Source organism: Ursus arctos, unplaced genomic scaffold (assembly GCF_023065955.2).
Source record: "Ursus arctos isolate Adak ecotype North America unplaced genomic scaffold, UrsArc2.0 scaffold_19, whole genome shotgun sequence".
Lineage (NCBI taxonomy): Eukaryota > Metazoa > Chordata > Mammalia > Carnivora > Ursidae > Ursus > Ursus arctos.
The window spans coordinates 56,307,225-56,321,385 of NW_026622863.1; the positions used below are offsets into that span (position 1 = coordinate 56,307,225).

The 14,161-nt window shown below is 51.1% G+C and overlaps 1 protein-coding gene across 2 annotated transcripts in view; it reads right to left on the reverse strand.

The window, feature by feature from the left end:
- PPP2R1A (protein phosphatase 2 scaffold subunit Aalpha) overlaps positions 1–14,161 on the reverse strand; it is a 70,215-nt gene that overhangs the window by 32,150 nt on the left and 23,904 nt on the right. For both annotated transcript variants that reach the window (XM_026488214.4, XM_026488218.4), the window contains exons 5-14: positions 13,289–13,436; positions 13,012–13,167; positions 10,694–10,808; positions 10,515–10,585; positions 9,930–10,064; positions 5,017–5,190; positions 4,691–4,751; positions 3,920–4,074; positions 2,831–2,973; positions 63–154 (exon numbers count right to left, since the gene is read on the reverse strand). In XM_026488214.4, coding sequence (XP_026343999.3) covers positions 63–154; positions 2,831–2,973; positions 3,920–4,074; positions 4,691–4,751; positions 5,017–5,190; positions 9,930–10,064; positions 10,515–10,585; positions 10,694–10,808; positions 13,012–13,167; positions 13,289–13,436 — 1,250 coding nt within the window. The remainder of the gene's footprint in view (positions 1–62; positions 155–2,830; positions 2,974–3,919; positions 4,075–4,690; positions 4,752–5,016; positions 5,191–9,929; positions 10,065–10,514; positions 10,586–10,693; positions 10,809–13,011; positions 13,168–13,288; positions 13,437–14,161) is intronic.

The following is a 14,161-nucleotide window of genomic DNA, read 5'->3' on the forward strand; positions in this document are numbered from 1 at the left end:
CTCAGGCCTAGGCCCATCCTTGCAGACCACCCTCCTGATGGGGTCTCCGAGTAACGCCTTACCAGTCAGAGCTTCCTGGGCAAAGTATTTGACATCCACGTCCTGGTCCTGGGTCAGCTTCTCTAGGATGGGCTTGACTTCGCTCTGCAGTGTGCTGGAAGGAGAAAGGGAATGTAAGGGAAGGGGTGAGCCAAGCTGGGAGGGGTGCGCGAGGCAGGCAGAGGGCTCCTGGGCAAGGACGGGTTCGTATATGAACCCACAATGGCACGTGAGCCCAGAGATGAAATTACTTTGCAGGCTGGAGGTCTAACAAACTAGAACAGAGGTCTCGGGGTCCAGAACAGACAAAGGGAGGTCAGACAGTCTGGGAACGTGGGATACAAAATAACAAACCCTCAAGTCTCTGAGGCTCAGCAAATGATGTCTTTATTTAACAGATTTACTGAGGCCTATTTTGCATTAAGTGTGAGTAGAGCGGTAAACCCAACACCTGACTCTTGCCCACGCAGAGCCCGGGCTAGGAGGAAGACAGACCAAACTGACCACGAGTCACAGAGAAGTGCCAAGTGCCACAGGAGAAGAACCCGGCCTGATGGGAGCCAAGGGGATTATCTGCTCTCGGATAGGAGGCCCTAGGAAATCTACGCACACCGGAAGTCAGGTGTCTGCGGGAAATGAAGGCACGTCCCCTTCCAGTTAACAAACTGTTCCTCTGCCCCATACAACTACCATTCTTACTTCTAGATCTGTTTTGCCTATTTTTGAACCTGATATACATGGAATCACAGACTATGGGTCTGGCTTCTCACTGAACGTGAGGTTGGTGAGAATCATCTGTGTTAAGCAGGGCAAGAGTCTTCATCGCTGTTCCCATTGTAGGAACAAACCACAATTTATCCGCTGTACCGTGGACAGGCACTTGGGCTGTTGCCAGGTCATCGCTAACATGAAGCAAGCCACCACAAACGTCCTTTTGCTAGAAGTAAGCACTCACTTCTCTTGGCTGTATGCCCAGGGACCGACACGCTGTGCCGGCTCACGGTGTACGTAGCCTTAGCTTCACTAGATTCTACCCGTTTTCAGAGTGACTGTACCCATTTGCCACTTACAGCCCCACCTGCTGTGTATGAGAACTCCAGCCGTTCTACCAACACCAAATGACCCTGAGTTTTTTTAAGGTCAGCCATTCTGGGGTGTCCTTTTCTTTTCTTTTTTAAAGGTTTTATTTATTTATTTGAGAGAGAGATAGCGAGAGAGAGCACAAGTGGGGGCAGGGAGAGGGAGAAGCAGGCTCCCCACTGAGGGGCTCGAACCCAAGACCCCAGGATCATGACCTGAGCAGAAGGCAGATGCTAAACCAAGTGAGCCACCCAGGTGCCCCCTGGGGTGTCTTTTCATTTACAATTTCCCAATGGCTGATAATGCTGAGCACCCTGTCCCGTGCATATCGGCCACGAGGAGATCTTCTTTTGGAAGTGCCTGTTCAACTTGGGTTTTGCTCGTCTCTTTCTTGGGCGTTTGCCTTATTGTTTAGTGGGAAAGTACCCTGGAGGAGTCAGTCCTTTGTCAAAAATATGTATTACAAATACATCCTCCCCATCAGTGGCTCCCCATTTGACTCTCATAATGTTCTCTGCCAATGAAGTTCTTTTACTCAAGGTGAACTCATTAGCCTTTTCCCATGGGGAGCTATTTAACAAATCTGAGCAATTTAAACAAATCTTTGCATGTCTTAAAGATGTTGTCCTGTTTTCTTCCAGAATCTTCATTTTTTTATTTTTCTGATTCTGGTCTGTTATCTCTAATTTGCTTACGCTCTGAAGTGGGAGGCCTCCCCCACTCCCCACACGCATATCCAACTGACCCAGGTGGACCCATCCATGAAAACACCTACATTTCTCTCCTGAACTGCAGTGGCACCTACTGTTACATATACACAGGTCTGTTTCTGTGCCCGATTCTGTTTCATTGGGCTACATTGTGCCAAGACCTCACTTTTTAATTACTGTGGAGTCGTAAGTCTTGGTATCTAGCAGAAGTCTTCTAACTTTTTTCTTCTTTAGGACCACCTTTGCTACTCTAGATCTTTTCATTTCCATGTTAACTTCAGAACCAACTTGTCAAATTTTCCATAAAGAATCTGCTAAGACTGGGGCGCCTGCGTGGCTCAGTCGTTAGGCATCTGCCTTCGGCTCGGGTCATGATCCTGGGGTCCTGGGATCGAGGCCCACATCAGGCTCCTTGCTGAGCAGGAAGCCTGCTTCTCCCTCTCTCACTCTCCCTGCTCGTGTTCCCTCTCTCGCTGTCTCACACTCTGTCAAATAAATAAATAAAATCTTAAAAAAAAAAAAAAAAAGAATCTGCTAAGACTGAGATTATAATGAATCCATACATAAATTTGGGGAACCATCCCATCCATGAATATTAAGTAGCTCTTTAATTTCTCAAAGCAATGTTTTATAGTTTTCACTAAAGATGTTTACATCTTTCATTAAATTTATTCCTCAGTATTTGATGATTCGGGGGCAATAACAAATTACATACACATACAAAAATAATTTATATTTGTTCGTTTCATTTTCTAACGTGTTGCTACTAGTATACAGAACTGCCACCCCACTGTCCCCTCCCACTATGAGACAGGCCATGGGAATTCTCACTCCACATTTGAGGAAACTAAGATCTTGGGAAGGTGAAGACATAGGCCAAGTTCACACAGCAAGCGAAGAGACACACTGGGTCTCAAACCCTAGGCTCCAACTTCCAAAGTCAAAGATTAGCATGCCTAGAACCAGCCCCACCAGTGTGCGAGGGAGGATCCAAGCCTCACCTGTTGTCCAGGATAGGCCCTATCTTCTGTAGGGACTTGGCCACATTGAAGCGGACATTGGCGACAGGGTCCCCAGCCATACGCAGGACTGTAGGCAGCATGTGCTTGGTGGTGATGTCCTGCCCACAGACCTCAGACAGCACCTGGGGGCGGTGGGTGAGAGAGGGGTGATTATACGAAGTTCATGGCTAACTCCCATTTCCCCCTTCCTCTGACCAGGCCACTTCACTGATCATCAGGCCTGAGGGTGACACTGAGCAATACAGGTTCACCTACCCTGGGATCAGCTGATTCGCCTGAAACTACCATCTCCACTAACGCCTTCCTAACGCCCTAATACCACTGTCTCCTTGTCCTGGAAACCCCCAGCCCAGACTGTCCTGGTCCCATTTCCCCATCCTCAAAATTCTCTGTATCTTCTGGGGTGGGCTCGATTCCTAACCCTTGGGATGCCTTCCTTAGTGCGATGGTCTCCAAAGTGAGATGTGCAAAGAAATCATCAGAACCCTCAGTTCTACTTATATGTTTTTAAATTCTATCTTTTAATTTCTAGCTAGGTGTATGGTTTATTTAAATGAACAGAAAGGGGCCCTTGCTCCATATAACATAACTGCTCTAAGCCCTTCGCCTGTATGGCCAGATTAATCTTCACCACCTCGTGAGTACTTCCACTACCAGCATCCTTGCTCTACTGGTAAGAAAACTAAAGCACTGAACAGTTAGGAAATGTCCCAAGGTCCGTGACTAATATACAGCAGAGCTAGAATTAAAGAGTAGGTCTGGCTCCAGAGCCCGCACACGAAACCAACTATCATAAACAAAAATACGCATACACTTTGTGGAGGAAAGGGATGCTCAGAAAGGCTGGCAGTCACTGTTCGGCAGGCCAAGCCTCCCCAGTCCTGGGGTTCCCACCATGCAGGTCCCCACCCCTGGCCTGTAGTTCCTCAGGGACTCATCCCTGCCGCACCCAAACCACCATGTCCCCACTCCCAAGCCAGCCATCTTCCTTAGGATCCCCGCCATCCCTCCTCTCCCAGGTACTCCCGGTCCCCGGGCACAGGCCAGTGGGCAGGTGGGGGCGCTCACATTGATGCAGAAGAGCGTAGTCATACGGTGCAGGTAGTTGGGGTCCCCAGACATGGCCAAGACCTTGGGGATGATAGTGGCATGGGCCCACTCCTTCCCAAATTTCTCCACCAGCTTCTTCAGGTTGCTGGTGGCCGCCTCGCGGATGGCATAGACTGCAAAAGGGCAGGGATTCAGGAGGTGAAGGACTGAGCAGGCAGGCAGTAGCAGTCACTCGCACACCTAGGGACGAGGCCGCAGGTGAACCAAAGGGTTCGCTATGTGCTGAAGGTAGGCTATCTTCCAATGGCTCCAGACACAGGATTCACTATTGGCCTCCTCTTACAGATGGGCAAACTGCAGCTCTAAGAAGTGATCCGCCCAAGCAAATCATTTAGTAATACTTGGAACGGTGCTGATACAGACAAATGTTAACTTTAATTTTTACCTGTCAGTGAAAACGAGCAGTTCTCACGTTGGTCCTGAAAGACTGAGAAGCCCCGTTTCACAAAGGAGTGTGCCTGAGCTTCCACAGCCAGGGGCAGGATGCCAGGCCATCTGCCCAGCGGCCCTCACTCTCTCTCTCTCTCCACTCTACCAGGCCGCCCCTACGTGATCTGCTCTGTCTCCCTCCCATCCTGCACTTCTCCAGGATTCTAGAAAGCAAAGGAGCTGATCCACATAAGCAGCAGCTGGCCTGGACGAGTGACTCCGCACCCTCCCGGCCCCAGCCAATGCCCATGTACCCTTCCTGGAGCACCAGCACCACCCCCCATCCCGCTGGAGACGCACCATGATCCACGAGCCAGGCCATGCACAAGGAGTTGAGCTTCTCATCAAAGAACTCCACCCCCTGCAAGAGGAAAAAGGTTAAGGAATCGAGGGAGACTAGGTAGGTTCCAGCCATACCCCAGGGAAACAGACCCACCCAAACACAGGGGATTATTTCTCAGCTTCACGTGGGGGGCGCCTCTCCCTTCTCTTTTCTAACTAAAGTCTACTCACCTTTAGAATCCCATTCCCCGTGCCCCTTCCTCCTACTCCCCAGAGAGCCCGCACAGGCCCCAGTGACACTGTCACAGCCCTGGACACACTGCCCACGAGGCCACTTCACTCACCAGCTGTCCAGCCAGCAGGGGCATGTACTCAATGATGGCCAGCCGCACTCGCCACTTGGCGTCTTCAGCCAGCTCCACAATGGCGGGCAGCAGGGACTGGGACAGCTGCCGGATGCCGATCACCTCGTTCACGCAGTCCAGGTTGGAGATGATGTTCAGCCGCACCTCCGGGCACTGAGGAGAAGACGGGGGTCTGAGGAGATGGACCTGGCCCAGAAGAGGGCTGAGAGAGTTGCGCCGCATCAAGTCCGTAGAAGCCGCTCTTCCTAAGAGCCTGTTACCGCCCTGCCCAGCTCCTCCTGAGCAAGCAACATGGGTTATTAGGGAGGCAGCTTTTCAAATCTCACCAGAGAGCACAAGACACGTCAGTCGTTTTGAAGAAACTACAGGAATCACTGCAGAAATACGGTGCTCTGGAAAAAAGCGACGGGGTCACATTCCCTCTGCTGGGAGCCAGCTGGGAGCCCGTCAGCCAGGGACAGTACCTCCTTGGCTATTGATCTGTGACAGGGAAGCACGCATCTAGCCTCGAGGGTGGGTGAGGTCATTAAAGCGCCTGTTGGTGTCTGATCCACGAGAGGCCTGAGGTGTGGGGAGCTCATTAGTATCACTTCTGTGACTTCTATTCTCCCTGCTAGTCTCTGAGCTCAGTTAAGGAGCACGTCTCATTCATCCTTGTCTCCAGCACCCAGAGCAGGTGCTAAAACAATGCACAAAGGAATAAGGAAATATTTTTGAGTTGCCTGCTGACTACCAGGATTATGAACACTGATCCACTATATATGCACACACACACACGTTACTATACACGTACACAAACACACACACGTGCCCCACCTGCTTCCATAAAGCAGTGAACAACTTGTAAGGAAAGGCACATAAACACAATCAGTTCTTAGTAATTAAAACAGAAGCCCTACTAGATCCTTGTCTCAGATCACATATTCCTAGATGGCAGACATCACGAGTAGTTCCAACTTGAACCAAGTGAGAAACGGAGCAGTGAACCAAGTAAACAAGCGTGCTTTGCAATAAAGGGTTAACTCAGCAGGTCCAGGTTGCCCAAACTAGGCACATTCCAAACAAGGGTTGGGCCCCTGACCAGCTTCTGGGAGATCTCGAAGCCCCTGGAACAGCCTGTCTGGTGACAGTATCTTTGTGGTTACCTGGGAGACAAGGGCTGTGCCAGATACTATGCTAACAACGTGACTACAGCAAGGACCGAGCAACACCTTGCCCTCTCGAGGGCCTGCAGACAAACTGAGGTCAGCCAGGCAGTTTGGCTGTGCAACCAAGCCCCAGTGAAATCCCTGGAAACCAAGGCACAGTGACCTTCTGTGGCTGGCAACACACCGTGGGTGTTGTTACATGTCACCGGTGGGAGAGTGAAGCTCCGACCACAGGACTGCACGAGAGAGGACACCTGGAAGCTCACGCCGCGTCTCCCCTGTCCACCTTTTCCCTTCACTGACTTTAATCTATCTTTTCTGTGACAGATGCTTTAAATCTCACACACAGAGTGGTTTCAGATGTTTGTGAAATGCTGATTACATAAATTATGTCAACTCATGTAAATGACTGAACATTAAGCCAACTTTTCTTTCCTACTTTTTTTTTTTTTTTAGAGACAGAGTCAGGGGAGGGGAGCAGAGGGGGAGAGAGATTTTTTTTTTTTTTTTTTTTTGGGGGGGGGAGAGAGAATCTTAAGCAGGCTCCACACCCTGCATGGAGCCTGAGGTGGGGCTCAGGGCTCAATCTCACGACCCTGAGATCATGACCTAAGCCATAATCAAGAGTCAGATGCTTAACTGATGGAGCCATGCAAGCACCCCTCAATGTGGTTATTCTTAAAGGGACATTATACCCGATGTTTATAAAAGCCTGAACTGTCATAATGTTAAGAGACTGTACCTATTCTTTCTTTCCTAAGAAAGATTTCTGGAGTGGGAACAGCCCCATCTGCCACCCTAACCCCAGTCCAGGAAAGCGAGTTAGTCTGGATGTGCGTGTGTCAGAATGTACTCCAGGGGAATGTAATGAAGACGATCCAAGTCAACTGGGCGGACCAAGATGTGGTCAGAGTCAGGGCTGGGAAGGGTGAGGAGCGAGCCTTGCATTACTCCTCACTTGATAAAAGGCATCTGCAACACCCGACATAAAGAAGGAAATTTCTTCTTCGAATAAAATGAAAATAACTGGATCGAGGTCTCATTTGGATAAAGAACATTTGAAATGCACGTAAAACCATCGTGATGGCCTTTCTGTACTGTGCGGAGACCCGCGTGCCCAGTCTGGCCTGTTTTCAAATACGATGAAGAACTGAGGGAGTTAGCACCTATCCAGGGCTGTGAATGGCAATGTCCTGACAGTGAATGGGCCTCTTTCCTTTCCCTGAAGGTTAGCCACACACAATTCTAAAGATGGAAAATACCGCACGTACCCAGGGGAGTCTCACCTCCGGAGACAAGGAAGAAACGAGCACCCAACAAACTACCTCCTAAATGAATACGGCCCCTGCAGCAGCGCGGGAACCAAACCAAGCCTCCTGTGTCAACAGGCTTACTTCCCCCGGTTGCCATGTCACTCCCCGCGGCAGAGCATCAGGAAGCCCTCTCCGAAGGCCCAGAGGAGGAACTCTGGACCACAGCTGACGAGCAACCCCTGCTGAGGCATCTGAAAAGGTCACATGTAATTCTGAGACTCCATGTCAGCCAGACACCAGAGACAGGAGAAGCCTTTCTCAGATGAGGGTTTTCCCACAAACCACCACTTACCCTCGGGCAGGGCAGAAAACCATTTCCTTGTTGAAACTATTCTGGTCATAAAACAAAAACAACAACAACAACAACAAACAAGGCACTGAAATGAACCAATAAACCCAGTAAGCAGATGTGTGCAGTGAAGGGTTAACTCAGCAGGCCTGGACTGTCCAGAACCTACGCTTTGCAAAGACGGGGCTGGCCCTTGCCCAGCTCCTGGGAGGTCACCTCTGAGCCCCTGATGCATAAGGCACAGTGCCCTGAACACATGAGAAGAGACGGGCAAATACAATGCCTTTCGCCACTTAACTTCAGGCATACCCAGAAAAAGGCCTTTTTATTTGGACACGTTAATAAACCTTATCATAAAGATCACAGATCTAAAAGTGAAATCTCAACTACAAGCCAGATGCCTAACTCACACCAAGAAAACCATGATGGGCTTTTCTCTTTTCTTCTTTGCGGGAGAAGCTGCACTGGGACAGACTACGGCTGCGGTATGATGGCCATGCCGCACTCGCGAACGGTGAAACCGGCACAGAATCCGGCTCCGGCACTGTTCTAGCACCGGCGGGCTCACCTTCACCCTCGAGCTCAGTGTGGATCTCTCCTTGACGCCAGAAAGCAAAATGCTCCCCGAGACCCTGGTGACGTGTTAAAAGGACACAAAAGCCAACTGGAGGGACTCTCACCAGCCAAGCTGTCCCCATTTAAGCATCAGAAGTGAATACAAATTATAACAAGTTAGAGCTGCAAAAAGCGTGCTTATAAAAGAAAAAAAAAAGTGCTTCACGAGTGTGAAGCACTTTACTTGGGTCATAAAATTTAAGTCATTATAAAAATTAATTATGAAACATGAGAGACTATGGACTATGTGAAACAAACTGAGGGCTTCAGAGGGGAGGGGGGTGGGGGAATGGGATAGACCGGTGATGGGTAGTAAGGAGGGCACGTATTGCAATAAATCATCAAGCTTCACATCGAAAACCGGGGATGTACTGTACGGTGACTAACACAATAAAAAAACATTTAAAAAAATTAATTATGGTTTAAACTGCAACAACTGATACAAATAAATGATCAAATGTAAGCACTGGGTGTGCTGGGGGGCGGGGGGGGGCGGGGAGAGCAGGGAGGCAGGGAGACTGAGGCCTTTGGCAGCATGGAAGTCACACACCAGCAAACTGTCTCACCATCCGCCTGGTTGTCACCATGACAAAAACCAGGGAGCCTGCAAACCGCCCCCCGCCCCCCGCCCCCGTTCCACATGGTCCTGTCCGCATCTTTGCAGCAAGACCTTCCCTCCCACCAGTTTAGTCTCCCTGTACCTCTTCCGGCCTCCCCGCTGCGTTCTTTCTTTGACAGTAGCCTCAGGGTTCCTTTCGAACACCCAGATTTGTCCCAGTGCCTCCAGCTGCCCACAGTTCAAATCCAAACTCCTTCCTTGGCTGTGACCCCACAACCTGTCCAGCCACCACCCAGCACACGCTCCAGGCCAACTGAACAGCAAGGTGTGGTCACCCGACTGACTCTGGCTAAGGGGGTGTTTCGGGTGCAAACAGACTGATGGGTACTCTCTTTTGGGTCTTGCCCTTACGAGGACCACACTTCCTGCTGTCTAATACCTTCTGCCTCCATGCCGGCTGGGGGTGGTGAAAATCAGAGCAGCTGTCCCAGATCCGAAAGCGTGGAGGTCAGCAGGGCTAACCCCCAGTGTAGGCCTACCTAGCTCTGAACTGTTGTGAGAAAATTCTTATGTAAGCCACTGTATTCTGGGGTCTTCGTTACAGCATCTCTGCCTAAATCCTAAAAGACATGAACATATCACAGCACGTATGTGATCATGGACTCATGGTACTGCCCATCTGTGTCTCTCCACTGTCAGTCTCTGAAGGTCTCTGAGGAGTGCAACTATCTTAGGTTTTTTTGGTATCCCTGATACCCAGAAAAAGAACCAGCATAGATCAAGGACATGCAAAACAACTGCCTAATAAGGGAATCAGTGAACACACAGTCCATTGTGCCCACCAGTATTCAACTCATTCAGGACCTGGGTGTCTGTCAAGATTCTATGAGACTCCTGGCCAATCTGAGAAAGAGGCTGACCCATCACCTCTGCCAGCCCAGAGCTCAGAGTTTCCATGGCACTCTTACCTCATCCTTCAGCTGAGCCAGGAAGAGGGGCAAGAGGTGCTCAATGGTGTTGTCCTTGCCCAGGATGGGGGAGAGGCCCATGATGACTGAGGCCAGGGCCGACTTCACGTGTTGGTTGGCATCTGACACCAACTCCTGGGAGGGAGAAGGAAGGGGGAGCCACAGGGTTAGGACCACCCCTGCAGCAGCAAGTGACCAAACAGACCCCCACCTCCTACGAGGCCTGAGCCCCGGCCTGCTTCTGCCCTTCTACCTCACGGAGCAGGGACGGTTTAGGGTACAAAGGTACAAGGCAGTTTCTCCCCTGTCCCACCTGCTTAGAGCTCCATGAGTCCTGCTCCCAGAAGCCTCCCACCCTAAGGCCAAAGCTCTTGAACTTTTGAGGGGAAGCACTCCCACTCCAAGCTCAGCCCCAAACCTCATATTCTGCTGCACTGAGGGACCCCACCGGCTTCCAAACCAAGACTGCCCGGTGCTAGAAGGCTGGGGACTGTCTGCCTCCGAATGTCCATAAAGCCCAATGTCCACCCCTCCTCTACAACAGGCTAAGATCTGCCCTATTCCTCCCACTAAACTCCCTGTTACCTTGATACAGGGTAAGATCTGGGTCATGATCACATTCTCCCGACAGTCAGCTGAGAGATTTTCACAGAATTCTGCGGGAGGGGAAGGGAGGCAGAAGAAGGTGAGACCTGATGTCCTGGTTCTGCCTCGGGCCCCTCGGACGCCCTCCCACTTGCTATGTTCTGGTCGCCAGCACCAACCTTTGACCTTGTGGGAGGCTGCGGCCCTCACCTCGGCCTCACAGTCTTTCATCAGGTTCTGGAAGGCAGGCACCAGGTCTGTCTTGGTGATCTCAGGCCCCACTGCTTTCTGGAGCTGCAGACAGAAAGCAGGGAGAGTGAGAGGGCTGGGCAAGACTCTGGGTGAACGAGACCAGAATCAGAGTTAAAGGCACCAGAACAAGGGTAAGAAGAACACGGCCCTGGGAATCACTGCCGAGATCTACTCCCAGTACCATAGGGTGAGCCCGGGCAAGTCTCCAAGCCTCTCTGAGCTGGTTTCCTCAAAAGCAAAATGAGGGCCATCAGAGTACCTACCACATGGTGTTGTAGTAACAAGTCTCCTTACTGCTGAAGCTATCGGGGGTAGGGTTTTCTGTTACCTGATCCAAAAACATTCTAGTGATATGGCTCTTCCTTTTTAATTTATTAATTTTAATTAAATACTAAATATTAATTTTCACTTATACTCTTCTGTATTTTTCAAATTGGTTACCCGACCCTGTATTACTCTTGTAATGAAATTAAACGCATCAAGACTGAGGGGGAAGGCGGCATGCCAGGGAAGGCACCTGTGTGCTGCTGCAGAGCCAGCTCCTGAGGACCCGGCAGGACACAGGGCAGCTCATGGTTAAGGACACAATAAACAAAACCTCTGAAGGGCCTAATGCTACCTGCGGCAAATGCTGCCCCTTAAACAACAGACACTTACTGAGTGTCTCCTGGGCACCGAGCACTGCTTGAATCTAAAATCCCTGCCTTCACTGAGCTTTTATCTAAAACCCAGCATGATCCAGTTCATGCTGTCCAGAAGCCAAGGACGGAAGAATCATCTTGAACCACGGTGCTAAGACTCCAGCACGCAGCCGCGCTGTGCTAACATTTTCACAGGAAACGGACCATCTGGGAAACGTTATCCTGAGGCTCCAAGTCCTTACAGCAAACACCACGGAAATACGCACACTCACAGGAACAGGGAACAACGGGGTGCAGCGGCACCCAAGACGAACCCTGTGCCTCTCTCCAGCTTGCTCTCACGTGGGGCCCCCAAGAGCAAGTCCTGAATGTTCTCACTCGCACTGGTTCTGGACTCCCAGGGCCCCATGTACACGTTGTCCTTTTGCTGGAACACGGTCCTATGCCAGCTCTCACCCACCCATCTTCTAGAACCAGCTGCAGCACCACCTCCTCTTCTCAATGGCCCACGCAGGTCTGCCGGCTTTGGCACCGACAGTTTCCCTCTATCTCAGCGGACCCTCCCCTTCAGGCTGCCTGTTCCTTGGAGGCTGGGAATGTGAATTCACTGGATCCCCAGCACCCACAAAAAGAGCTGGTGCTCAACAAACATGACGGTGGGATAAGCAAACCTGGGTCTCTGTGGAAAGGGCACTGTCCTAGGATCTTGTCCCTGTTCTGTCTGCCTGGTGGAGTCATTCTGACCAGTTCTGAGCTGTGCTATGGGCTGATCTACTGTACTTCCAAAATTCACGTGCTGCAGGCCTAACCCCTCAGTACCTCAGAAACTGACTGCATTTGAAGACAGGGTTTTAAAAGAGCTAATTAAGGTGGTCCTAGTCCAAAATGGCTGGAAAGCTCGTAACAGGGGGAGGTTCAGACGCAGGCATGCACGGAGGGGAGACCATGTGAAGACAGGGGAAAAGACCATCCACAAGTCAAGGAAGAAGTCTTGGAGGGGCGCCTGGGCGGCTCAGTCAGTTAAGTGTCAGACTCCTGATTCTGACTCAGGTCATGATCTCAGGGTCCTGAGATCGAGCACCCCCCCGCCCCGTGGGCTCTGTACTCAGTGAGGAGTCTGCTTGTCCCTCTCCCTGTCTCTTGCTAAATAAATAAGTAAATAAAATCTTAAAAAAAAAAAAAAAAAAAAAAGAAGAGGCTTGGAATAGCCTCCAGAACAGTGCGGGAATAGAGAACCCCCAGTCTGTAGTACTTTGTCATGGCAGCCCCCAAAACTAATACAGGCTATGCCCTCCCTTTTGTAGAAGGAGGAGAGTTCCATTAGGTCAAGAGCACACATATACTACCTTCTCTGCTCTGGGGCTCTCCACAGAACCTGAACTTGGCTTCAGAACCCTTCCCAACACAGCACTTCAAGCTGCGACTATTACTCAACCAGGGCTGGCAATAAGAAGTGCGACCCAGCCAGCTGATCAGAGATCTTACTGCTCAAACACCCAATAATTTGTTGGATTTAACTAAAAACCCAGCTTCTGTGTGTGGCCCCATCCCTACCCATCTGAGGGCCCCAGCTTCCCCAGCTCTGAGTTGTCAACAGTCCCCACCTCTGTGAACTTGTCGGCCACCATGTATCGGACGCGCCAGGACTTGTCCTCAGCAGCCTGGCGCAGGGTGGGCATCACCAGGGCCTCCAGGTCCTCCTGGGGGAGTAGCTGGGCGATGTTCACACATGCCTCCACCGCCAGCAGCCGCACCGAGTCCTGGGGAGAGGATCAGAGAAGGGTGAGGGCAGCAGAGACCTGTTAGCTCTGGGATTTCCTTTTAGACGCAGAGTCTGCCAGAGGAAGGGGACAGAGTAGGGGGTTGGGGAGGCGAGCCCACCTGCTCGTCAGAGGCCAGGTTGGAGAACATGGGGATGATCTCACTCTTGACATTGTCCAGCTCCAGCACCTTGGCGAACTCCCCCAGCTTGGAGGCTGCGGCCCGCCGCACCATGGGGGTGTCATCTGAGCATAGGTTGCGGAAGTACCTGGGGGTTGGAAGTGGACTCAGGAGGAGGAAGGCCTCGGATCCCACAGCAACACGCAGAGGCAGACAGGAGAAAGCACAGACTGCAGGCACACAAGTCTTGGCTTTGCCTGAGTGACCCTGGCCAAACGATGAGCCCTGAGTCTTCCCAGGCCTATAAAATGGAGCTGACGGTGAGAGTACCCACCGCACCAGGTCACGATGAGGTTTAAACCAGATAATGTGTGTGAAAGCAGAGCAGCCCCTCTGCACACAGTAAGTCCTAGTGAATGGCAGGTGCTGACTGTATCGTTCTGACCATATAAAGCTGCTGAGCTAAGATGCTGGTCATGGCCCCCCAAGGGTTTTACCTTTCAGGAGCGTGGGGGAGGCACGCATGCACACAGACCTCTAAGCACACGTGGGCAGCCGTAAACCAGTATTGTCACGTGTCAGAGCTCAGGGCCAGGCTTGCTGCTCAACGGTCTGTGGAGTTGGTGAGTGAACAAAGTCCAGAGGGAGGGGAAGAAACTCATACTAACGGGAAATTTTAATCCAATTAGAAGCATTTTCATTCACTGTTCCTGGAGAGGAGTCTTACAGACAAGGAATTCTCTGGGCTATCAAGCCTAAGGGGAGGAGGGCGGAGGAGGAGGCCAAACTGAGCCAGTGTATCTGGGAGGGTTCTGGACCAGGGGGCAGGCCCGAGATGGCACCCACCTCACGGGTGGAGTGCTTTTATGAGCC